Source organism: Pelophylax lessonae (genome assembly GCF_965119305.1).
Source record: "Pelophylax lessonae genome assembly, chromosome: 5".
Lineage (NCBI taxonomy): Eukaryota > Metazoa > Chordata > Amphibia > Anura > Ranidae > Pelophylax > Pelophylax lessonae.
Genome location: NC_138772.1, coordinates 517,935,602 through 517,960,254, shown reverse-complemented (window position 1 = coordinate 517,960,254; position 24,653 = coordinate 517,935,602). Strand labels below are relative to the sequence as shown.

At 44.2% G+C, this 24,653-nt stretch overlaps 1 protein-coding gene across 1 annotated transcript in view; it reads left to right on the top strand.

The window, feature by feature from the left end:
* Nucleotides 1-24,653, top strand: part of LOC309556572 (protein MTSS 1-like) — a gene marked incomplete at its 5' end in the record, with an annotated part of 70,072 nt that overhangs the window by 30,129 nt on the left and 15,290 nt on the right. The window contains 3 exons of the mRNA XM_082259016.1: nucleotides 9,035-9,245; nucleotides 13,042-13,161; nucleotides 22,775-22,945. Of these exons, the coding sequence (XP_082115142.1) occupies nucleotides 9,035-9,245; nucleotides 13,042-13,161; nucleotides 22,775-22,945 (502 nt within the window). The remainder of the gene's footprint in view (nucleotides 1-9,034; nucleotides 9,246-13,041; nucleotides 13,162-22,774; nucleotides 22,946-24,653) is intronic.

Genomic DNA, 24,653 nt, shown 5'->3' with positions numbered 1-24,653 from the left:
TATATATAAAGTTTGGGGGTTCTGAATAATTTTTCCATGTAGGAGCGAAGTGTCAGAATAGGTTTGGGAAGGAGGGGGTTAAAGTAAAAGTCTCAGTTTTTTTTTTTTTTTTAGTTAAAAATAACCAGCATGTAATACTTACCTCCTCTGTGCAGTTGGTTTTTCACCGAGCAGCCCAGATCCTCTTTTTCTTGGGTCCCTCTTCGGCTCTCCTGGCCCCTCCCCCAGTGTAAAAATAAAAAAATTAAAATAAAATAAACAACAAAAAGTTAAAACGCCCCTGTCCCATCGCGCTCCCACACAGAAGCGAACGCATACGTAGGTCGCATCCACATATGTAAACGAGGTTCAAACCACACATGCGGGTTATCCTAGCGAATGTTAGAGTGAGAGCAATAATTCTAGCACTGGACCTCCTCTGTAACTCTAAACTGGTAACCTGTAAAAATTTTTAAAGCGTAGCCTATGGAGATTTTTAGGTACTGAAGTTTGGCGCCATTCAGCGAGTGCGGGCAATTTTAAAGCGTAACATGTTAGGAATCTATTTACTCGACGTAACATCATCTTTCATATTATACAGAAAAATTGGGCCAACTTTACGTTTTTTTTTTTACTGTTTTTTTTTTTTAATTCATGAAAGTGTTTTTTTTCCAAAAACATTGTGTTTGAAACCTTGCTGTGCAAATACCGTGTGATATAAAAAATAGCAATGACCACCATTTTATTCCATAGGGTCTCTGCTAATATATAATATTATGTTTGGCAGTTCTGAGTAATTTGCTAGCAAAAAAAATGCTGATTTTTACATGTAGGAGAGGAATGCCAGAATTCACCTGGTATGGAAATGCTTGATAAAATAATAAACATTATTATATTATTATTATGATACAGGATTTAGTGCAACATATAAATCCAATTATTTATTTCTAAAAATCTTGATTTTATTATCACCTAAATTCTCATTAAAACAATCTATAAAGGAGTTATTTTTGTTGTTACAGAAGAGCTCAACATTTGCATCTAGAAAATACAAACACATTCACATGAATTAACCACTTGCCGACCGACACACGACTATTTACTGCGGTGGTCAGCCCCTCACAGGCAGAGTGAGGTAGGGCTACGTCGCTAGCCTGTGAGGGTCTAGGGAGTGAGCGCGCGCCACCGGACGCTCCCGCGTGGTCTCGGACCCCCCCGCGTGTGTGCCCGGCGGACCCGATGTCCGCCGGGCACTCGCGATCGTCCGGTACAGCGGGAGAAAGGCAGACGGCTAATGTAAACAAGCCGCCTGTCATTCTCCCCGATGTAAGAATGGTGATCATACGGTTCTGCTATGTAGGACCGTTGATCACTGTTCCTACACCTCTAGCCACAGCCGATCACAGTTAGAACCACACCCCTAGGGACACACACAGCCCCTCCCTCTCCAAAAAAGTTAACCCCTTCACTACCAGTGTAATTTTACAGTAACAGTGCATATGTATAGCACTGATTACTATAGTAATGTCACTGGTAACCCCAAAAGTGTCAAAAATGTCAGTCAAGGGTCCGATCTGTCTGCCCCAATGTCGCAGTACCGCAAAAAAAAAACGCAGATCGCCGCCATTACGCGAAAAAAAACAAACAACAAAAAAGACAAAAATCTTTCCCTTAGTAAACGCGATAACTTTTGCGCAAACCAATCAAAATACGCTTTTTGCGATTTTTTTTTCTTTTTTACCAAACATATGTAGCATAAAACAAATTGGCCAAAAATGTTAAAAAATTTTGATGTTTACATTTTTTTTTTTTGGGAATTTCATATAAAAAAATGTGAAAAATATTGTTATTTTTAGCAAAATTGACGCTCTTTTTTTGTTTATAGCGCAAAAAGTAAAAATCGCACAGGTGATCCAATACCACCAAAAGAAAGCTCTGTTTGTGGGAAAAAAAGGACGTCAAATTAGTTTAGGTACAGCGTCGCACGACCACGCAATTGTCCGTTAAAGTCACGCAGTGCCGAATCGCAAAATAGGCCCTGGTCAGGAAGGGGGTAAAATCTTCCAGGGCTTAAGTGGTTAAAGTGGTTTTAAAGGAAAAAATTTTTAAAAATAATATACATTATTATTATGATTATACAGGATTTAGTGCCAACAGTTTGCGCAGCACTATACAACGTTAGGGCGACATGATATACTTACGTGCTCTATGCAATGGTACTGCACAGAGCAGCCCCGATCCTCAAATCATCACTGACTGTGGAAACTTCACACTGGACCTCATGCAACTTGGATTCTGTGCCTCTTCCTCCAGACTCAGGGACCTTGGTTTCCAAATGAAATGCAACATTTTCCACAGTCCCTAATGATTTGGCGAGCCATGGGATCGGGTGATGTTGGTCCACTGTGTTTTATTAAGTCCAAAGTCAGCGCAGCCCTCTACCAGGAAATTCTAGAGCACTTCATGCTTCTCCCTGCTGACCAGCTTTATGGAGATGCAAATTTCCTTTTCCAGTAGGATTTAGCACCTGCCCACACTGCCAAAAGTACCAATACCTGGTTTAATGATCATGGTATCACTGTGCTTGATTGGCCAGCAAACTCACCTGACCTAAACCCAATAGAGAATCTGTGGGGCAGTGCTGGGACAAGGTCATCCAGCGCCCAGGGCGAACGTGCAAAACTGCGCCCCCCCCCCCCCCCCCCCGGGTTGTGCATGACCAATCATTTTACCCATGCCTGATTACCACACTTGATAATTACACCTGTGAATAGAGTGCTAAGGTCAGGACTGGATAATTTACCCCTATGAGGCATTTCATATATGCATGAATACATACATACAAACACTCAATATATACATTAAACCACCAACTAATATACCTGTCTAACCCAAATGTCTTCCCTGAATTTTTTTCATAATAAACGTTTAAATCCCAACTTCAGGAAAAAAACAAAAAATCAACCCTTGCAATGTGGCCTGAAAAGTCCCAGTATATTCCTAAGACTAGCATGAAAAAAAAAAAATGGTTTGATATTCTCATTGTGTGTATGGGACTTTTTTATTCTAGGAGCAGTGGATAAGGGTAAAACCACTTAGTCCCGGTTCACACTGGTGTGATGCGGGAAACCCTGCTATTCAGTGCCGGTTCCCGCATTGCACCAGAATCACACAGTGGTTTACACCGAGATCTGCAAATCTCTGGGGGGTGTCAATGTAAAGGTAATGATGACACTTTCAGATTGGTTCGCAGATCGCAGTTCAAACTGTGAAATGGTGCAGGAATTGGATCCCATAGGTGTGAACACCCATGCAATCCGATTCCAGTGCGAACCAAAAAAAAGGGCCCTGCTTCATTCTTGTGCAAATGGGAATGCAATTTCAGCCAAAAAGTTTGTATGGCTGAAATCACATTGCACAGACATCGCATGTGATCTGCACCACAATGTGGTGCAAATCACATGCAATGTCTGACATTGCAATAGTGTGATTCTGCACTTAAACTGGCACACATGCATAGGTTTTTTTTTTTTTTTTTTGGTTTAGCCAGTGGGCTGAATTGAAAAAAATCACTTCCAGATTCATCCATCCACACAAGAGGTGGATGAAGAAATCCCCTCCACGAGACGTATTCTGACGCTGGGGACTCTTCTCTGTCAGAATACACTGATCAGCATTGCAGCTGATTGGCTGCAAGCTGCTGATCGAACAAGGTTTTCCAGCAGGCTCCCATTCTACAGAAGCTCCCATTCTGACAGGCGGCCAACAGGCAAGGCCACACATAGATCAAAATTCAGCTGGTCCCTGCTGAACCGAACAAATTTTGTTTCATGTGTACCCAGCTTTACCTTAATCCTTGCTCCAGTAGGCTCTCTCCAGTGCTGTGATTGGTCCTCGGGAGCTCCTGGGTAAACACTGTGACTGGCTGGGTCCCACTCCAGCCTCATCATACCATACAGGGTTAATGTTCCTGTATGGTAGGTATGTGATGAGACTTTGGGTGGTAGAGGAGAGCACTGTAGCTGGCTGGAGAAAGTATACATGAGGCGATATCCTCCAGCACTGCAAGGGTGGACTGTTTCACTTTGCTGGAGTTGGGCTGCAACACATCACTTGTTTATGGTCAATCTTTGAATAGGTTAGGAATATAATGGGACTTTTCAGGCTCTACATACTGTAGATGTATTCCACATACACACTGTATCTTATTAAAAGGCAGGATTAAGATAGAGTGTGTTTGTGTGGATAACATCTACAGTATGTGGAGCCTGAAAAGTCCCAATATATTCCTAACCTATTCAAAACATTTTACTTTCTCTTTAGTAAACCTGCAGTGCAAGGGTCAGTACAGGTTTACAGCACAGCATTGCACAGTAAAACAGGACAGGACAGATCGGGACTCACAGGAGGAGGAAATTCAGTCTGCTATCTGTCTCTTATCTTCAGCTTGAGGAGGAGAGGAGAGGAGAGCTCCGATGTCTGCTGGGCAGAAAACAGTGATCGAGGCTGCAATGTAGTGTGCTCTGCTAGCTCCGCCCACCTGTACAGGAGCTCTCACGGTCCCCATCCAACCAGCCAGCCTGTACGAAACCTGTGCCCAGGAGAGTGTTTCTCTCCTTTCCAGCAAGGGGCGGGAAGCCTGCAGAAGATATGGGCGCATTGTTGGCTCTGATTTTGGACATGTTTTAGCAACACAGGAGCTTAGAATAAAGGTGATTCTTCAGTGTTTTGGCGCCCCCTCCCACACTCCTCCCACACTCCGCCCAGGGCAGCCGCCCCTCCCGCCCACCCCTTGTACCGGCCCTGCTGTGGGGTATTGTCAAGAGGAAGAACCTGGGCTTCTATAACACCTCAGCAATGCCACAGGCTAATCACCTCTATGCCACGCCGCATTGATGCAGTAATTCATGAAAAAGGAGTCCTGACTAAGTATGATATACTATAATGTACATGGACATACTTTTCAGTAAACCAACATTTCTGTATTAAAAATCCTTTTTTTTGTTTTTTTTTGTTAATGGTCTCATTTAGTAATCTGATTTTCTGAGATACTGAATTTAGATTTTTCCACTAGCTGTAAGCCATAATCATTGAAATTAAAAAAGAAATGGTTGAAATATATCACTCTGTGTGTAACGCATCTATATAAAATAGGAATTTAATTACTGAAATAAATTAACTTTTTGATGATCTAATTTATGATATGCACGTACGTGTGTGTGTTAAATGTTTGTATATAATTTCTCAAATTGATTTATGGGAGAACCAGGGGCAGACTGGCAACTTTCAGCCCAGGGGGCAAGTACAAACCAGAGGCCCATGGTGCAGCGACTCGGCCCTCTCCCACTCTCCCTCTCCCCGGCCTCCTCCTGACCCCCATTCCAGGCTGAAGCTTTGCTCCAGGTACTCTCTACTCACTGGCTGAATCCAGCTTCCCGACCTGCTCAGCAGGGGACGGTTGGGGAAGCTAGCTCAGCTCGGTCAGGGCGGCCTGGGGGAGGAGAGTCTCCAATGGGGCATGGAACCGGCCTCTGCTCAGACACAGTTTACACCATCCATGCTGGGGAAGAGGTCTGCGCTCTGTCCTTGTCTTCATCCCACACTCAGTAGGTCAGCAGTGGGGACGTTTTACTTCTCTTCACCAGGAATCCTTTAGGCATGTCTGTGGTGGAAGCGGTGCAGCATTTTTACGGCGCATCAGAGTGGCCCGGGGGGCAATTGCCCCCTGGCCCAGTCCTCCCCTGGGGAGAACCTGCCTTCATGAGAACCACCTGGTGCAATCTGAGTGCTGTAATGTGAAAAGTTGCAGTGTCTGCATCCTTTTACAGTGGAGAAACTTCAACAAAAATGAATCTCCTGTGGCAGGGGATGCCTGGAATTTGATTTGTATCTCAGCAGTGAGCCAGTCACACCGACCCAAATTAGATTTCTGGGGCATGTACACCACACTTCCATATTTAATGAAAGTGACAACTTGAATTTTGATACAGAATGGCTTATGTAGCAATAATATATACTAAATCCTTTAAACTGTTGCTCATGTCAGTTTCATTGGATATGCTCTGCAGTCTGCGGGGTTGCATTTTATATTACTACAGTGCCACCTTGTGGTTAAAATTAAATTTGTAGGGTCCATTCACACTTGGGTTCTTGAAACCTTGCACTTGTTCCATTAAATTTTAACATATGGGATGACGTGTTTGTAGCAGCAAGTGTTTTGTGTATTTAACACCCTGTCTACTTTTTTAAAATCTTAAAACACCTTCCCACTTACAGTCACTGTGTCTATTGTCGGGAATACACTTATAAACTTCCTCTCTTTGAGTGCCACCAGCCAATGCTTTGTGCAGATACTTTCTGTCAATCCCCACTATTGCTGAGTCCTATGTCCTTAAATATATATATATATATATAATGATTTAGGTGGGAAGATTAGTCATAAAGCTTTTGTTAAGTTAGCTGACACATGCCGATTCTGCTAAATTTGGATTATGGGTTGTACAGATACAGTATAAAGAGGAAAACATGCCCAATATATGCATAGAAATGTGCAAAAAATCCAGCTCCAGGCAAAACATATTTTTTAGATTTTGTTGCCATAGATAAGAATTATATCATCTGTCAATTCTTTTATTGCCTTTCGTGTCCTTGCTTCAGTGATTTCACTCTACTTCCTGACCACATAGGAAGAGAGGAGATCTCATCTACAGGGACAGAGACAGTAGTAACACCTGATAGAGGTTCCCACCCTTCTCCACTTCACTCTAAAAAAACAAAAAAAAAAAACAAATGTCCTCTCATTGGATAGATTTTGCTCATTTCTTTATTAATGTGCATGGCAGCCAATCAGCTGCTTTGATTTAAGCCTGGACTGTGAAAAATTATATTAGCAGGCGGGTTGGTTGCTGTGGGATACAATAAGTATCTTACACCTCCAAAGTTCCATAAACTGGAGTCTCTGATGAAAATTCACAAAAGGATACTGCTCCAGGTGTTCTTATGACTTACCCGCTGACCTTGGGTGTCGGCTCAAGGCCTGTCTATTCCTAATGCACTGAAATCAATCAAAGAAAGCTGCACCACCGCCATGTTTTTTTTCTTCAGCTTTAAAAACGTTACTGTCACTTGAATGAATTTACAAAAAACTAGAGCAGGTTACTGTCCACCAGGCCCTGCTCCCACTCCTCTGTTGCGATTTACCCCAAATTTGGCATAGTTGAGACCAGCTGTCTCTGGTTTATGACCCCTGGGCCACAACCGGTCTTTGGCAACATTATATTCACCCTCTGATGTTAGGGGGGACTCAGATGGGGACTCTGATGGAAGAGGAACTCTGATATAAGGGTGGGGGGGGGGGGGCTTTGATGAGGTCTCTGATATAAGGGGGAATGTTAATGGGGACTCTGATAAACCAGGGGCTCTGATGGGAACTCTGATGAAAGGATGGACTTTGAGGAGGTCCTTGATATAAGGTAGCTCTGATGGGAACTCTGATGTAAGGGGGGACTTTGATGAGGTCCATGATATAAGGTAGCTCTGATGGGAACTCTGATGAAAGAATGGACTTTGAGGAGGTCCATGATATAAGGTAGCTCTGATGGGAACTCTGATGTAAGGGGGGACTTTGAGGAGGTCCATAATATAAGGTAGCTCTGATGGGAACTCTGATGTAAGGGGGGACTTTGATGAGGTCCATGATATAAGGGAGCTCTGATGGGAACTCTGATGAAAGAATGGACTTTGAGGAGGTCCATGATATAAGGTAGCTCTGATGGGAACTCTCATGTAAGGGGGGACTTTGAGGAGGTCCATGATATAAGGTAGCTCTGATGGGAACTCTGATGTAAGGGGGGACTTTGAGGAGGTCCATGATATAAGGTAGCTCTGATGGGAACTCTGATGTAAGGGGGGACTTTGAGGAGGTCCTTGATATAAGGTAGCTCTGATGGGAACTCTGATGCAAGGGGGGACTTTGATGGGGAGTCTGATATAGGGGAACTCAGATGTAAAAGGGGAGCTTTGATAGGGACTCTAATATAAAGAGGCTCTGATGGGGACTGTGATGGACTGAAGTTTATTTTAAAGTTCTTTGCTTGGTTTTACTGATTTTTTTTTTCTTTTTCGGTTCCAAATCATATCTTGCTGATTAAAATAAAACTCCCAAGAAAACAAGAAAAATGAATGAATTTGTTTTAATTTGATTCACCCATTTATCAAACTTTTTTTTTTCTTGACTAGTAAATATTTGGTCTAGATCCATGGTGCCCAACCTATGGTCAGAGGGCCCCATGTGGCCCTTTGGTATATAATGTCAGGCCTCGGATCTCAGCAGTCTGTATTGGGAACATTGATTAGGGTAATAGCACTGCTCCCTACTAGCCTCATGTAACATGTACCCAGTTTCATATTGTCTTCTGCATATCTCCAACCAATAATTTATCCTGTCCACACTCTCTCACCATCATTTCCTCTATTAGGTCTGCAGTCTCTGACAGACCTCCCAAGCACTGCATATAAAGAACATTATGTGGGCCTTTTGTGATGTCAGGGGCCACATTTGAGGCCCCCCTATAGCTCATAAGGTGACAACCACTGGTCTATACTATAACATTTGGGGTGAAACAAATCAGAGGAGTTGGAATAGGGTTTGCAGAGCAATGTGCTCTAGTTTGCTGCAAATTTATCCAAGTGGCAATAACATTTTTTTGAAGTTGAAGAAAAGAAACATGACAGAGGTGCAGCTTTCTTTAATTTTTTTTTCCTCTGACCACAATACAGCAGCACTAGCTTGTAGCAGGCATCCTGAAGAAGCATCTCCAACAACCTGAAATGTGGGATACTGCAGTCATTGTACTAAGTGTGTCTGTGTGTCATTTGTCGGTCTTGCTGCCTGCTTGCTGGAAATTTGTGGAGTTATAATTTGGTGCTTGATTTTTTTCCCCTTCCCTTTTTCCCTTTCCATTTTTTTTCTTTTCATTCCCCCTCACCCTTCTGCCCCCACATTTTGCTAACCCCCTCGTATTCTCCTCTCCCACCTTCCCCTTGTCTCACACAGCAGTCTGAACAGCGTTAACAGTAGTGACTCGAGGTCGAGCGGCTCGCACTCACACTCACCTACTTCACACTATCGCTATCGCAGCTCCAATCTGCCCCAGCAGGCACCGATGAGGCTTTCCAGCGTCTCCTCCCATGATTCTGGCTTCATTTCCCAAGATGCTTTTCAGTCAAAGTCTCCATCGCCTATGCCACCGGAAGCTGTCAACCAGGTAAGCCAGAAGTCTGTGTGATTTGGAGTCTGTTAAGTGTCATTGGTCATGGTGCTCATCAACACCGTTATTGGACTGTATGTTCCAAAAACTTGGTTCTCAAACTGAAACTTTTTCTTAATAGAGTTGGGCATTGTCAGAACTCCCATTGGGATTTTATTTCAGTCTGAGGCCTTGTTGGGGAGATTTTTCCTTACTCCCTGTCCCAGTGACAACTTGTTTCAGACCGGAAATGAAAGCGGAACTAAACCCTCCTATTGTTTTCAGCCAAGGAAGCTGCCATCTTGGCCTCTGTTTTATGTGATCATTTATGACATCAGCCATTTGATGGTTTAACAGTTTGGTTGAAAGCACAAGTAAATGTGACAGTTAGCAATCCCGGCATTCCAGCAATGTAACTGTTTTGAAACCCTTAAATTGATGGATTTAGTTCTGCTTAAAGAGGTTGTAAACCCATAAAAAAATTTTTTTTTTCAACCTGAAAGAGAAACACATAATGAGCTAGTGTGCATTGCATACTTACCTTAGAACGAGCCACCGCTGTGCCGCCCGCTTAGCTGAATGACAGGCGACATGTTCAGTCGCCCGTCTTCTGGGATCGCGGCATCCGCCCATCTGATTGGCCAGAGCCGCGGTGATGTCACTCACGCACACGGGGCTCTGAAGGAACTGCACCAGCGGCCGTTCCTTCAGAGCGCATACGCCAGTGATGTCACTGGCTGCATGTAAGGTAAATATCTCCTAAACGGTGCATGTTTAGGAGATATTTACAGTACCTATAGGTAAGCCTTATCATAGGCGCACTCAGGGCTGCTGATAGGGGGGGACCACCAGCCCTCTTGTAGGGGGCCCAAGCACACGGGGGGGGGCCCACACAGAGAGGGGGATTAGTGATGGACAACAATTACAGAAATCTTCCTCCAGCACCTGAATCTGATCTCTGTCCCTCTGTCCCTCTCCCTGCTATCAGCTTTTATCTGTTGAGAAAGAGACAGTCGTCCCTCACTAATCCCCCTCCCTTGTGTGGGGCCCCCCTCCCAGCACTTATCTCTGCTCAGGAGTTTATTTGTAAATTATAACTTTGTTTCTCTCTCTCTGTCTCTCTGATCACTGAGCTCCAACTGCCCAGCCTGTATATTTTTCTCATCTCATCATCTTTTTTATTTAACATGTTTTTTTTTTTTTTTTTAGATTTAGCAGGAATTATGCGAGTTATGTTATATTTGTGTCTGATAATAGTGATTTTTGTTGTAATTTTAGCTAAATATATCTTTAATATTTTCTTGAGGGGGCCCTGCCAGGTAGTCTGTACGGGGCCTCGTGATTTCTAACAGCAGCCCTGGGCGCACTTATAGGTAAAAGTTGCAGAGGAGGGTTTTCTTCCTTTTTAAAGGAAAATATGGAATACGGAGATACGGACAGCAATAACATTTTATTTCTGAACAAAACCAAATACATGGTTAGAAATTTGTTTGTTCTTAAAAAAAAATGTTGTCCTTGTTCTTTTAAATATTCTCCCCACTTTGGTTGAATTCAAACATCAGTTTGACCCGATTGATGATTAGGAAATAGAATGGTATTAAAACAAAAAAAAAATTGCAGTAAAATTCTACTAGTATATGGCCAGTTAAGCAGATTAAGTAAGTCCTTACGATTCAAAAATAGGTTGTCAATGCCAGCTTCTCAATTTGTATCCTGAAAGATTTGCTGTGTACTGGTTACAAGCAAGGCCAAAACTAGGAGGGGGGGGGGGGCAGGGGGGAAACTTCCCCGGGCGCTGCATTGAGGGGGGTGCCGCTGCTGACAGGAGTAATGATAGCAGTATCACTTCTCCTGTCAGCCTGGGAAGGAAGGAGCTAGAGTGTTGCGAGTGCTGTGTTCTCTCTCCCACTCTTCAGCTGGCTTCTGTCCCCGCCCACCCGCCTATCAGACTTGTTCCACGGAGCTCAGGAAGTGCCCTAAAACCCCCTCAGTTCTGTGCTAGAGGTTATGAGTGGCTAAAAGACACAAAAACCGACCAGGGGTGGCATCAGTACAACTCCCCTACCTGTAAAAGTACAGAGCAGGAAAAGCCAGAAGCTCCTAGTGCGCCCCTGCAGACAGCGGCTCAGATATGAGGGACGGGTCTGATCACCCATCTGAATGCATCCTTCTTGATCTCTTTATTAGCAGACTACAGATCTATCTCATAGTTCATTTTACGAAGTCAATCTAGGCCTTGTTAAAGTTCACTGATCCCTGATGAAGGGGGAAGTGTTTTTGGCCTCTGAAACATGTTGGCTGTTTTATGTGATCATATTTTGAATAATTAAAGCAATTTGGATTCCCATACAGTCTAACAAATGGGCGTTCTTGTCAAACCAATCTCTTAACATTCTACGAGGAGGTGAGCTGTGAGCTAGATAGGGGCAGACCAGTGGATGTGGTGTACTTGGATTTCGCTAAGGCATTTGATACAATTCCCCACAAGCACTTAATTTATAAAATAAGGTCTGCAGGTATCGACAGCAGGGTGTGCTCTTGGATACGGAACTGGCTAAAAGGCCGTGTCCAAAGGGTGGTAATAAACAGCGCATACTCAGACTGGTCTGAGGTAGTAAGCGGGGTGCCCCAGGGCTCAGTCCTGGGACCAACCTTGTTCAATTTATTCATAAACAGCATTGAGGACGGGATCAGTAGTTCCATATCAGTTTTTGCAGATGACACAAAATTGGGCAGGGCAATAACTGCACAGCATGAAGCAGATATCCTACAGAATGACCTGGATAAAATAACGGAGTGGGCAACGACTTGGCAAATGAGGTTTAATGTGGAAAAGTGTAAGGTTTTGCACTTGGGGACTAGAAACATAAAAGCACAATACACGTTAGGAGGGGAACCCTTGGGGGAATCAAAAATGGAGAAGGATCTGGGAGTCTTGGTTGATGATAGTTTAGGCAACAGCATGCAATGTCAAGCGGCAGCTGCCAAAGCCAGCAGAATATTAGCATGCATAAAGAAAGGGATGTATTCCAGAGATAAGACTATAATCCTTCCACTTTATAAAACTCTGGTCCAACCGCATCTGGAGTATTCTGTCCAGTTCTGGTCGCCAGTCCTCAGGAGGGATGTGTTGGAGCTGGAGAGAGTCCAGAGAAGGGCAACTAAACTGATTAGGGAATTGGATAACCTTAACTATGAAGAGCGGCTGCAATCGCTCGATTTATTCTCCCTGGAGAAGAGACGCCTGAGGGGGGACATGATAGCAATTTATAAACATAGAAACATAGAATGTGTCGGCAGATAAGAACCATTTGGCCCATCTAGTCTGCCCAATATATCTGAATCCTATGAATAGTCCCTGGCCCTATCTTATATGAAGGATAAATATCTCAATGGGGATCTCAGCTTAGAAAAAAAGCTGTTCAGTCGAAGGGATTGCATGAGGACTCGAGGACATACAATGCGATTAGAGGAGAAGCATTTTAACCTCAGGCAACGTGGGGGGTTCTCTACTGTTAGGGCTACAAGATTGTGGAATTCTCTACCACAAGAGGTGGTTTCTGCGGGAAGTATGGTGGCTTTCAAAAGACTCTTAGACGTACATCTCAAGGATCAGAACATTAAGGGCTATGTGAGATGATTACAGCCACACACACCTACACAGGTTGAACTGGATGGACTATTATCTTTATTCAACCTCACCTACTATGTAACTATGTAAAACAGTGATGTTTTAGCTTCTTCTTTCCTTTTGCTTTCCTGTGCTTTATTGATTGCTCACAATATTCCGTTCATACGTCTCCCATGTTTCCAGAATTCATGCAGCTCTGCCTCCTCTGAAGCGTCTGAAACCTGCCAGTCGGTCAGCGAGTGTAGTTCTCCCACATCTGTGAGCTCCGGGTCCACCATGGGAGCGTGGGCCTCCACTGACAAGGTGAATATGTTTTTTCAGCCATTGAAGTGTTCCTGTATTACAATATGTACAGCTGCTGATTACCTGGGAACTAACAATTATTTTGTAGCATCCAAACTAATACCTTTTCATATTGTTTCTTGCACTGTTGCAATCTCAGGTAATCTGTAATCAAGATAAAATTAAAATTGTAATAATTTTACAGGTCAACTGATCTAAGAACCAACAAATCAGAATAATAAATGACCCTGTGTAAAAGATACGAATATACACAGGCAGGTTGTGTACAGAATTCAGGATATTTTGGTTTCCTTTCCTTTATTGAAGTTTTTATAGGTATAATGTGTTACCTAGGAAAAATAAGTGATTGGTCACTAGCTTGCTGAGAAAAATGACATAGAAGTATGTGGAATATAGTATATAGAATAAGTAAAAGAAGATACAATAGTAGTATAAGTAAAACAAAACTGTTACTTGTTAGGAATGAAAAGAAAATGACAATATTAATATGAATCATGCATGATAAGCAGATCACTGATTGATGGTGAAAAAAATGAAAGAATATGCTAAAGAGGACTTCCAGGTGTGGATATTGTATACAGTTACATTGGCCATATGTACAGTATATGCCATACCTGACTGATGCCCCTGCAAGCTGAAAATCACTGAAGTAGACCCTATCCAGTGATCTCCAATGGCTTCCGTGTCCTGGTTGCCCCACTGCATTCTGAACACAGGAGGTCAGCCACTTGGCACAGGTGCCATTAAGAGCATGCTTTGCAAAAGTGGATTTAACCCTCACATATACCCAGTGAAGTGAACAACCTCAGATGATACACAGAGATGAAAGAAATCTCCCTACATAAATTTTACATGTATATCTGCTCTCTCCCGCTTTCTACACTGTTTAAAAAGTGAACATCATGTTAGAATTTTCTCTTCCTATTCCAGCACTGGGTGGGGAGTCTGGGCATACACTGTGGGACACCTGATTGGAGGAAAGGCACACCTCCTTCCAGATAGGAAGATGAAGGTATAAACATGCAGAGCTGTGCTGTGAATAGACCAGCTCTCTGCTAATCTAGCTCTATGCACCCACCCCCACACAAATTTCCAGCTGCTTTTATCTGCTGTGTCGGAGAACTTGTCAGAAGTTATCATGTTGAAGGAACAGAGCAGCATAAAGACACAGGACTTAGGGCTTTGGAGGGAGATCAGTAAACACTACAGATATGTGCCCAGGTCAGATTTTATGAATGGTGTTTACATCCACTTTAAGCCACAGAGTGTCATTTCTACAATCCCCTGTGTTACATTAACTGATGTATCCAGTGCATGTGTTTTTGTAAAGATAGGCCATTCTATACCTTTTATAGCACCACTTGGCGCTCACCTGACTGGCCTCCTCTTTCTTCTCCCAGTCTGACAGCTACAGTGGGAGGGGCAGAGAAACCCTCACTGACATAAGCTAGGAGGAGAGAGGTGGCTGGTCACGTGAGCGGCGCTATGAAAAAGATATACATCGGCTTATTTTTACAAAACCACAAACACTGGGACACCTTATTTAATGTAACACAGGGGATTGTAGAAAGAACACTCAGAAATTGTAACCGATCAAAATTACGAGGCTTGTATACCAATGCCAGATGCCTGGCCAACAAGATGGGAGAGCTGGAGCTGCTAATGTTTGAGGAGGACTTCGATTTTGTGGGGATAACGGAGACTTGGTTTGACAGCTCTCATGACTGGATGGCGACCATTCAGGGGTATTCCCTTTATCGCAGGGATAGAGAGGGTAAAAAAGGGGGAGGGGTATGTCTGTATATTAAGAACAGTATACAGGTAAATATGAGGGATGATATTAATAATGGAGCTAAGGACGAGGCAGAATCCCTATGGGTAGAGCTTCAAAGGGAAAGCACGGTGGGGAAGGTAATATTGGGCGTATGCTATAGGCCCCCCAACCAGAGGGAGGAGAGTGAGGCGGACCTCATGTTACAGATAGGATTGGCAGCAAGGATGGGAAATGTCATTATAATGGGGGACTTTAATTATCCAGATATAGACTGGGCAGAAGGAACCGCACACTCAGCCAAGGCTCGGCAGTTCCTAAATGTTTTGCAGGACAATTTCATGGGTCAGATGGTGAATGCACCGACAAGAAACAATGCGGTACTTGACCTACTGATTACCAACAATACAGACCTGCTCACGGATATAGAAATACGGGACAACAGTGACCATAGGTCAATTGGTTTCAGTATTAATTACAGTAATAGGAAACACAAGGGTAATATAAGGACACTGAATTTCAAAAGAGCCAATTTCCCTAAACTGCGCTCGCTTCTAGAAAATATCAAATGGGATAGAACCCTGGGAACAAAGAACACGGAGGAAAAATGGGAGTGCTTCAAGAGCATACTTAACAAGGGGATTGACCAGTGCATTCCACAGGGAAATAAATTTAAAAGAGCAAAACTAAACCCTGGGTGGCTAAACTCCAACATAAAAATGTATATTAGAGCTAAAGAAAAGGCCTTCAAAAAATACAAGACTGAGGGGTCATTGGCAGCATTTAAGCATTACAAAGAGTGTAATAAGAAATGTAAAGACGAAATCAGGGCGGCTAAAATAGAACACGAGAGACATATAGCGGAGGAGAGTAAAAAGAACCCCAAGAAGTTCTTTAAGTATATAAACAGTAGGAAAGCGAGGCCAGAACACATTGGCCCCATAAAAGATGATAAAGGAAAAATGGCCACAGAGGACAGAGAAAAGGCGGAAGTGTTACATAATTTATTTTCTTCAGTCTTCACAAAGGAATCGGGGGGCTACACGAACCTTGCTTGTAAGGCCGAACTAAATAATACACCTCAGGAAGTGCCGCCATGGCTAACAGAGGATAGACTTAGAGCTAAACTAGAGAAACTTAACATAAATAAATCCCCGGGACCGGATGGCTTGCACCCGAGGGTTCTTAATGAGCTCAGCCAGGTGATTGCCAGACCATTATTCTTGATCTTTAAGGATAGTTTACAGACAGGTATGGTGCCAGCTGATTGGAAAAAATCCAACGTGGTACCAATATTTAAAAAGGGGCTGAGATATATCCCGGGTAACTATAGGCCGGTCAGCCTAACATCAGTAGTCTGCAAAATTTTGGAGGGGATGATAAGGGACCACATACAAGACTTTAGTAATGAAAACGGTATTATAAGTAGTAATCAGCATGGATTCATGAAAAATCGTTCGTGCCAAACCAATCTATTAACCTTCTACGATGAAGTGAGCTGCCACCTAGATAAAGGTCAGCCTGTGGATGTGGTGTATCTGGACTTTGCAAAGGCCTTTGACACCGTTCCCCACAAACGCTTACTGCACAAACTAAGGAAGGTAGGTATGGACCATAAGGTGAGTACCTGGATAGAGAACTGGCTCCAGGGGAGAGTACAGAGGGTGGTGATTAATGGGGAGTACTCGGGTTGGGCGGGTGTGGAAAGTGGGGTCCCCCAGGGTTCTGTCCTGGGACCAATCCTGTTTAATTTATTCATAAATGATCTAGAGGAGGGGATATCTAGTACAATCTCAGTATTTGCAGATGATACTAAATTAGGCTTGCCAATATCTTCTATGCAGGATGTGGAAATCTTGCAAGCAGACCTGAACAAAATAACGGGGTGGGCAACTACATGGCAGATGAGATTTAATGTTGAAAAATGTAAAGTAATGCACTTGGGGGCCAGAAACCAGAAAGCAAGCTACTCACTAGGGGGGGAACCTCTGGGTGAGTCTAGGATGGAAAAGGACTTGGGGGTACTGGTAGACAACAGGCTTGGCAGTGGCATGCAATGCCAAGCCGCCGCAAGCAAAGCCAACAGAATACTGGGTTGTATAAAAAAGGGGATTCACTCCAGAAATAAAGAGATTATTCTCCCACTCTACAAGACTCTGGTCCAGCCACATCTGGAGTATGCTGTCCAGTTCTGGGCACCGGTCCTCAGGAAGGATGTGCTGGAATTGGAGAAAGTGCAGAGAAGGGCAACAAAAATAATTAGGGGAATGGAGGACATCAGCTATGCGGGAAGGCTACAAACACTGAACCTATTCTCTCTGGAGAAGAGACGATTGAGGGGGGATATGATATCAATGTACAAATACTGTACTGGCGACCCGAGCATAAGGAACAAACTATTCAGAGAGAGGAGATACAATAAGACACGTGGCCACTCACTAAAACTTGAGGAAAGGCGGTTTAACCTTAAAGTGCGTAAGGGGTTCTTCACTGTAAGAGCAGTAAGGATGTGGAATTCTCTTCCACAAGCAGTCGTATCGGCAGGGAGCATTGATAGTTTAAAAAAACTATTAGATGGACACCTTAAAGACCACAACATACAGGGGTATACAATGTACGGTTAAAAGCAAACACACACACACATCATAAGTTGAACTGGATGGACTGATGTCTTTTTTCAACCTCACTAACTATGTAACTATGTAACTAAATTATAGCAGCAGTCGGAGCTGACAGGCAGGGAGGGGGGGAGGAGGAGGACACCTCTCTCCTGCCAAGTGCCCCCAGAGCAAGCAGCTTGCTGTGGGGGCACCCAAGCGGGCACACTCCCGAGCCGCAGCTCTGGGTGTCCATTCACATCTCACATCTCTGGGTGTTAATTCTCAGCCCAGCCCCCTCTCTCTGCTCATTGATTCACTGGCTGTGATTGATAGCAGTGGGAGCCAATCTGTCTCAGCTAATGAGCGGTGAGAGTCCCAAGAGAGCCGAGACTGTAGTGCACATCGCTGGATCACGATGGAGCTCAGGTAAGTACTACGGGGGCCGCTGCACACAGAAGGTTTTTTACCTTCATGCATAGAATGCATGAAGGTAAAAAAACCCCAAGAATCGGAAAAAGCAGTGCTTTTCGGGTCCAAAAATACGGTGCATTTCCATGTGGCCGTGTTTTTTTTAAAAGGACCAGGGACTCTTTCCCTGCATTTCCCACAAGAATCTGTACAGGAAGTGACTCAGCCACCATTTTGAGAAGATACAGCAGGGCAGCAAGACATGTTTTTCTCAATCTCTCGCCATCACCCCTGAGAGAGCTTAAGAAGTGTTACTGCTGTTGTTTGAGTGACGCAACACGTACGGGAGCGGAGCCTGCGCACGGAAGCCACATCCAGGTTGATTCCCATAGTTAACGGACAGACGAGCCTGTGATAGCCCCCACTGCTAAAACTTTATTTATAAAGGAGGAAGGAGGAGAAGGTTATCCCATTATATTTGACACCCTTGGGTATAACAGCGCGTCTGACTCATTGGAATATATGAGTCAGATAGTAAGTCTTCAGACCAGTCTAGGGTTAAGCAGAATCCTCTTCATCTCGTCTCCTTCGCTGGGCAGTCCTTGATGTTGCAGAAAGCACCATTACACTGTGAATGAAGGGCACTGTGACTGCTGAAATTCATGAGGAAAAAGGAGGTTGCTCAGCGGATCAGCGCCAGGACCTTATTGTTTGTTTCCCACAAGTACAGCATCCCATTCAAATCCCGTTCAAATCAACGGGCTGCTGTGCCGGCACAAGCGCAAGCCGTACCACCCACAAGAGTGTGAATCTAACCTAATGTGGAAATGAGTTCTCTTGTATCACCCGAGGCTAGTCACTTCAGGGGGTATATGTATGGATTTGCAACCACTTTAAACTTTCTATATATCTGCCATCTAATTCTATCTGTTTATGCGCCAACATTTTATTTTTCTAATCCTTATAATAAAAATTTGTTTATTTTCTGGTAATGTGGGGTTTTGCAGCAGTTTTTTCTTTTATTTTCCATTATCATGAGCTGGGCTTTATGTATATATTTGTTGTGAAGATATTTTGGATGTGGATGCTGTTGGTTCCATATACTTTCACATTTAAATTGTTATTGAGTTTAATGGTATTTTTTTTATCACACATCAATTTACCCTACTGTTATTTCATGTCCATTTATCAGGGCTCAAAATTTCAAGCCATGAGCTACTAGCCAGGCCTTAAGAGTTACTCGCCACTTGTTGCCCCACCCAAACCCCACCCTGCTCCGCCCCTAAACACGCCCTCTACATTGCAGAGCGCCCACAGCATGTCCCCTTACATTGCAGAGCGCCCACAGCATGTCCCCTTACATTGCAGAGCGCCCACAGCATGTCCCCTTACATTGCAGAGCGCCCACAGCATGTCCCCTTAAATTGCAGAGCGCCCACAGCATGTCCCCTTACATTGCAGAGCGCCCACAGCATGTCCCCTTAAATTGCAGAGCGCCCACAGCATGTCCCCTTACATTGCAGAGCGCCCACAGCATGTCCCCTTTCATTGCAGAGCGCCCACAGCATGTCCCGTTTCATTGCACAGTGCCCACAGCATGACCCCTTTCATTGCACAGTGCCCACAGCATGTCCCCTTTCATTGTACAGTGCCCACAGCATGTCCCCTTTCATTGTACAGTGCCCACAGCATGTCCCCTTTCATTGTACAGTGCCCACAGCATGTCCTCTTTCATTGCACAGTGCCCACAGCATGACCCCTTTCATTGCACAGTGCCCACAGCATGTCCCCTTTCATTGCACAGTGCCCACTGCATGTCCCCTTTCATTGCACAGTGCCCACAGCATGACCCCTTTCATTGCACAGTGCCCACAGCATGTCCCCTTTCATTGTACAGTGCCCACAGCATGTCCCCTTTCATTGCACAGTGCCCACAGCATGTCCCCTTTCATTGCACAGTGCCCACAGCATGTCCCCTTTCATTGCACAGTGCCCACAGCATGTCCCCTTTCATTGCACAGTGCCCACAGCATGTCCCCTTTCATTGTACAGTGCCCACAGCATGTCCCCTTTCTTTGCACAGTGCCCACAGCATGTCCCCTTTCATTGCACAGTGCCCACAGCATGTCCCCTTTCATTGCACAGTGCCCACAGCATGTCCCCTTTCATTGCACAGTGCCCACAGCATGTCCCCTTTCATTGTACAGTGCCCACAGCATGTCCCCTTTCATTGCACAGTGCCCACAGCATGTCCCCTTTCATTGCACAGTGCCCACAGCATGACCCCTTTCATTGCACAGTGCCCACAGCATGTCCCCTTTCATTGTACAGTGCCCACAGCATGTCCCCTTTCATTGTACAGTGCCCACAGCATGTCCCCTTTCATTGCACAGTGCCCACAGCATGTCCCCTTTCATTGCACAGTGCCCACAGCATGTCCCCTTTCATTGTACAGTGCCCACAGCATATCCCCTTTCATTGTACAGTGCCCACAACATGTCCCCTTTCATTATACAGTGCCCACTGCATGTCCCCTTTCATTGCACAGTGCCCACAGCATGTCCCCTTTCATTGTACAGTGCCCACAGCATGTCCCCTTTCATTGTACAGTGCCCACAGCATGTCCCCTTTCATTGTACAGTGCCCACAGCATGTCTCCTTAATTGCAGAGCGCCCACAGCATGTCTCCTTAATTGCAGAGCGCCCACAGCATGTCCCCTTAATTGCAGAGCGATCACAGCGTGCACTTACCTGCAGCAGGCGGCTTCTCATCAATCCTGTGCGTCCTCCGTGTCTCCCGAGTCCTCCTCCTCCTCCTCGGCCAGTTACAATCGTTCGCCTTTTAGCCAATCAGGAAACACCTGCCTCCTGATTGGCCAGTAGGAGGATCAGGAGGAGGATCCCTGTGACAATAGCGAATACTCATTCGCTATTGTCACACAATGGGTGGGCTCAGGACGCAGTGCTCTGCTCCTAGAGCCCATCCTTTTCTAAAAAAGAAAGTAAAAGTAATCGCCGCCTGCTGTTAATGGCGGCGGCGGCATGCACAGCTCGCCAGCCTCAAAATTCCACTCGCAAAATGCTAGTAGGCGAGTGGAATTTTTGAGGGCTGCATTTATCATATTTTTTATTTTTATTTTGCACAGAGCCATCATTACCTTGGGTGAAGGCAGCCATTTTGTGAGCGAATTGTGAGAATTTAGCCTAGGCCCCATAGTAGATTTCATATAAAGAAATATCTGGTTGTAGTTGGTTACATTCAACTGGACTTGTTCTGTAATGTTGAAGATGTTAGAGCTTATCCAAGGCATGTCTTCAGTTCTAATTTAATTAGAATAGCCTTTCTCAACATTTTCAGCATGGAGGAGCTCTTGAAATAACTTTCATGTCTCAGGGAACCCCTGTTAAAAATGACTTTTTAGTGTGATGGTCAGTGGGAAGAATGCTCCTTACACCTGTGGTCAATGGGAAGCATTACCACCCTACAGATAGCTAAAAATTCATTGGTGTCAGAGTTAACTTATCTGAGAGGCAGAAATTGCTCAATGCTCAAGGAACCCCCAGCAACCTATGGAGGAACCCTATGGTTCCATGGAACCTTGGTTGAGTAACCCTGCATTAGAACATTTTTTTATTTATTTTTTATTGGGTCTTCATATAGCGCCCACAATTTACACAGTGCTTTACATTCACATCAGTCTCTGCCCTCAAGGAGACCAGAATCTAAGCTCCCTACCTTGCATGCATACACATTATAAAGCCAATATACTGTAGACAGGAGCAAAATACCCTTCCAAGTTCCAACATGTCTTTGGAGTGTGGGGGGGGAATTTTGGCACTTTTCCACTGCAAGTACCGGCTCGGCCCTGCTTGGCCCGATTTGCTTTTCCACTGCTGGTACCGCATGGTACGGTGTTCGAGCGGTTCAGTACGGTACGGTATAGTTTGCTTTTCCACTAAAGTAGTACTAAAATTAAGTGGGTGGGATAACAACGGGGTGGGTGGGATTCTCTGACCAATCAGTGGCTAGTAGTGACTGCATGCAAAGGATTGTGGGATATGGTACCGGTATGGTACCTCTTGGAACCGCAATCGAGGTGGTACTGTTTTTGAGAGCCGTACCGTTCGGTTCCATGCAGTGGAAAAGCGCCACCGTACCGTACCGAACCGTTCCTACACTATACCATGCGGTACCAGCAGTGGAAAAGCACAAAAGTGAGTCGAACCGTTCGGTTACATGCAGTGGAAAAGCCCTATTTGAGTACCCAGAGGAAATGTCATGCAAGCACGGAGAGGACATGCAAACTACATGCTGGTAGTGTCCTGGTTAGAATTCAAATCAAGGACTCAAGGCAGAAGTACTAACCACTAAGCCAGCCTGCTGACCACCTCAAGCCCAGTTAAATGTGACTAACTACGACTAACTATACCATGACCTGGGTAAAGAAGAACCTTCACAGGCATTTATAGAAATGGGCCTAAGTTATGTCACTGTCGGCAGATTGTTATGATCATCCCTCAATAGGCCTCATGTACAATATTACAAGAATAGAGTTGTAGCCAAGGAAGGAGTGTGTTGTCCACAGATAGATGTACACTTTCATACCCTAACCTACGGTAGAAAATTTAACATAGAATGTGTTCTAGAAACACCTCTATTATGTTTTTTTTTGTTTTTTTTGTGGTGCTGTCTACAAAATGGCTGCTACCCCTGGGTTTAGAGGTGGATCAATCTCAGCTTGATTTTAATCACCTTTATCATTGTATTGATTTTGCATTTTGTTCCCTGTTTTGTTTTTTTGTTTTTTTCCTCCTCCATGTTGTCTGTCTCCAGCTGTCTAATGGGTATCATCACTATGGCGAAATGCCTATGGCAGGCCATTTCACCCATTTCCCGCTCCCAGTGTCCCGCCCCTGGACCCGATCTTATTCCGCTGTTCCAGACTATCACTATTACACCATTGGTCCAGGCATGTTGCCATCATCCAAGATCCCGTCCTGGAAGGTTTGTGTTTGTGTGGTGCGGCTTTTGGCTTTGATGTCTCATCTCCTCTTTCCTGTCATCTAATCAAACCATTGTCCAGGGTTTCCTAATTTCTGTAAAGTTTTGATTTTTTTGTAAAGACTACACAACCGTACTGAACTCACCATCTCTCTAGATTGTCCAAAAATGATTATGCATTAAAATCATTTTGATCAGAATAAAAGGAAAACTGTAGAATTATAAAATTATAAGTATTTTAAAAAGTACTACTTACACTGTGTTGTCTCTCTCAGCTTTATTCATCTTCTAGTGTAGTTCCATGTAATGCTAATTTTTGGTACAGATTTCAAGAAGAATTCTCACTTAATTTTTTCATTGTTCTGTCCCACAGGGTTCAAAGTAATGATCGACCGATATCGGGTTTTTTTAACGCCGATATTTTGGTCATAGGATATCGGTATCGGCCGATATTTTTAGACATTACATTTTTTTTTTTTTAACCACTTAAGGACCGAGCCTATTTTTGACACATTTTGTTCACAAGTTAAAATCAGTATTTTTTCCTAGAAAACAACTTAGAACCCCCAAACATTATATATATTATTTTAGCAAAGACTCTGAAGAATAAAATGTCGGTCATTGCAATAATTTTTGTCACGCGGTATTTGCGCAGCGGTCTATAAAGCGCCATTTTTTTGGAAAAATTTTGAAAAATCACATTTCACTGCATTTAAAAAATACTAAACAGTAAAGTTAGCCCATTTTTTTTGTATATTGTGAAAGAACATGTCACGCCGAGTAAATAGATACCCAACATGTTACGGTTTAAAATTGCGCCCCCCCGTGGGATGTCGACAAACTACGGTCAATAGAGATCTCAATCTGCGACGCTTTAAATTTATTTAACGGTTACCAGTTTAGAGGTAGAGTGTAGCTCTTTTTTTTAAAATATTGCTCACACTCTGGCGATCGCGGCGATACCTCACATGTGTGGTTTGAACAGCGATTTCATTTGCGGCTCGACTTGCGTATACGTTTTTTTTTGTGCGCGAGCTAACGGTGACGGGGGCGGCTAAATTTTTTTTTTTTTTTTTTTTCCCATTTATTTTATTTATTTTTTTAACTTTATTACAGTTTTAAAAAAAAAAAAAAAATCTGATCACTTTTATTGCTGTCACAAGCAATGTAAACATCCCTTGTGACAGCAATATGTCGTGACAGGTACACTTTATGGAGGGATCGAGGGTCTAAAAGACCCTAGACCCCTCCACTACACTTCCCTGTATGCAAAATGCCAAAAACGGCGTTTTTGCATACAGCCGATTTTCAAATTTGCCGCCTTTTGCGGCACAGTAACCCGGAAGTGACGTCATGGACGCCGCCTCCGGGTTACGTCAACGGAGCCCCGATCGATGCTGTTTCCGGCATTCATCGGGACTCCATCCAGCCGGCGGACGCGCCGGCTGGGTGCTCGGGGCTCCCGGTGGGACGGGAGCCCCGAGCAAAGCCACGGAAGGCGGCGGGAGGGGGGGGACGTCCCCTCCCGCCCCCCCGGGTACCGATCGAGCGGCTCCCGAGCCGCATCGGTCGGTACCGACGGAAAGCCAACCGTCGGCTTCAAACCACGGTACTGGAATGATGCCTCTAGCTAGAGGCATCATCCCGGTACACTACCGCAAAGTTTACTGACGTAGACCTACGTTAGTATGCGGTAAGTGGTTAATGCCTA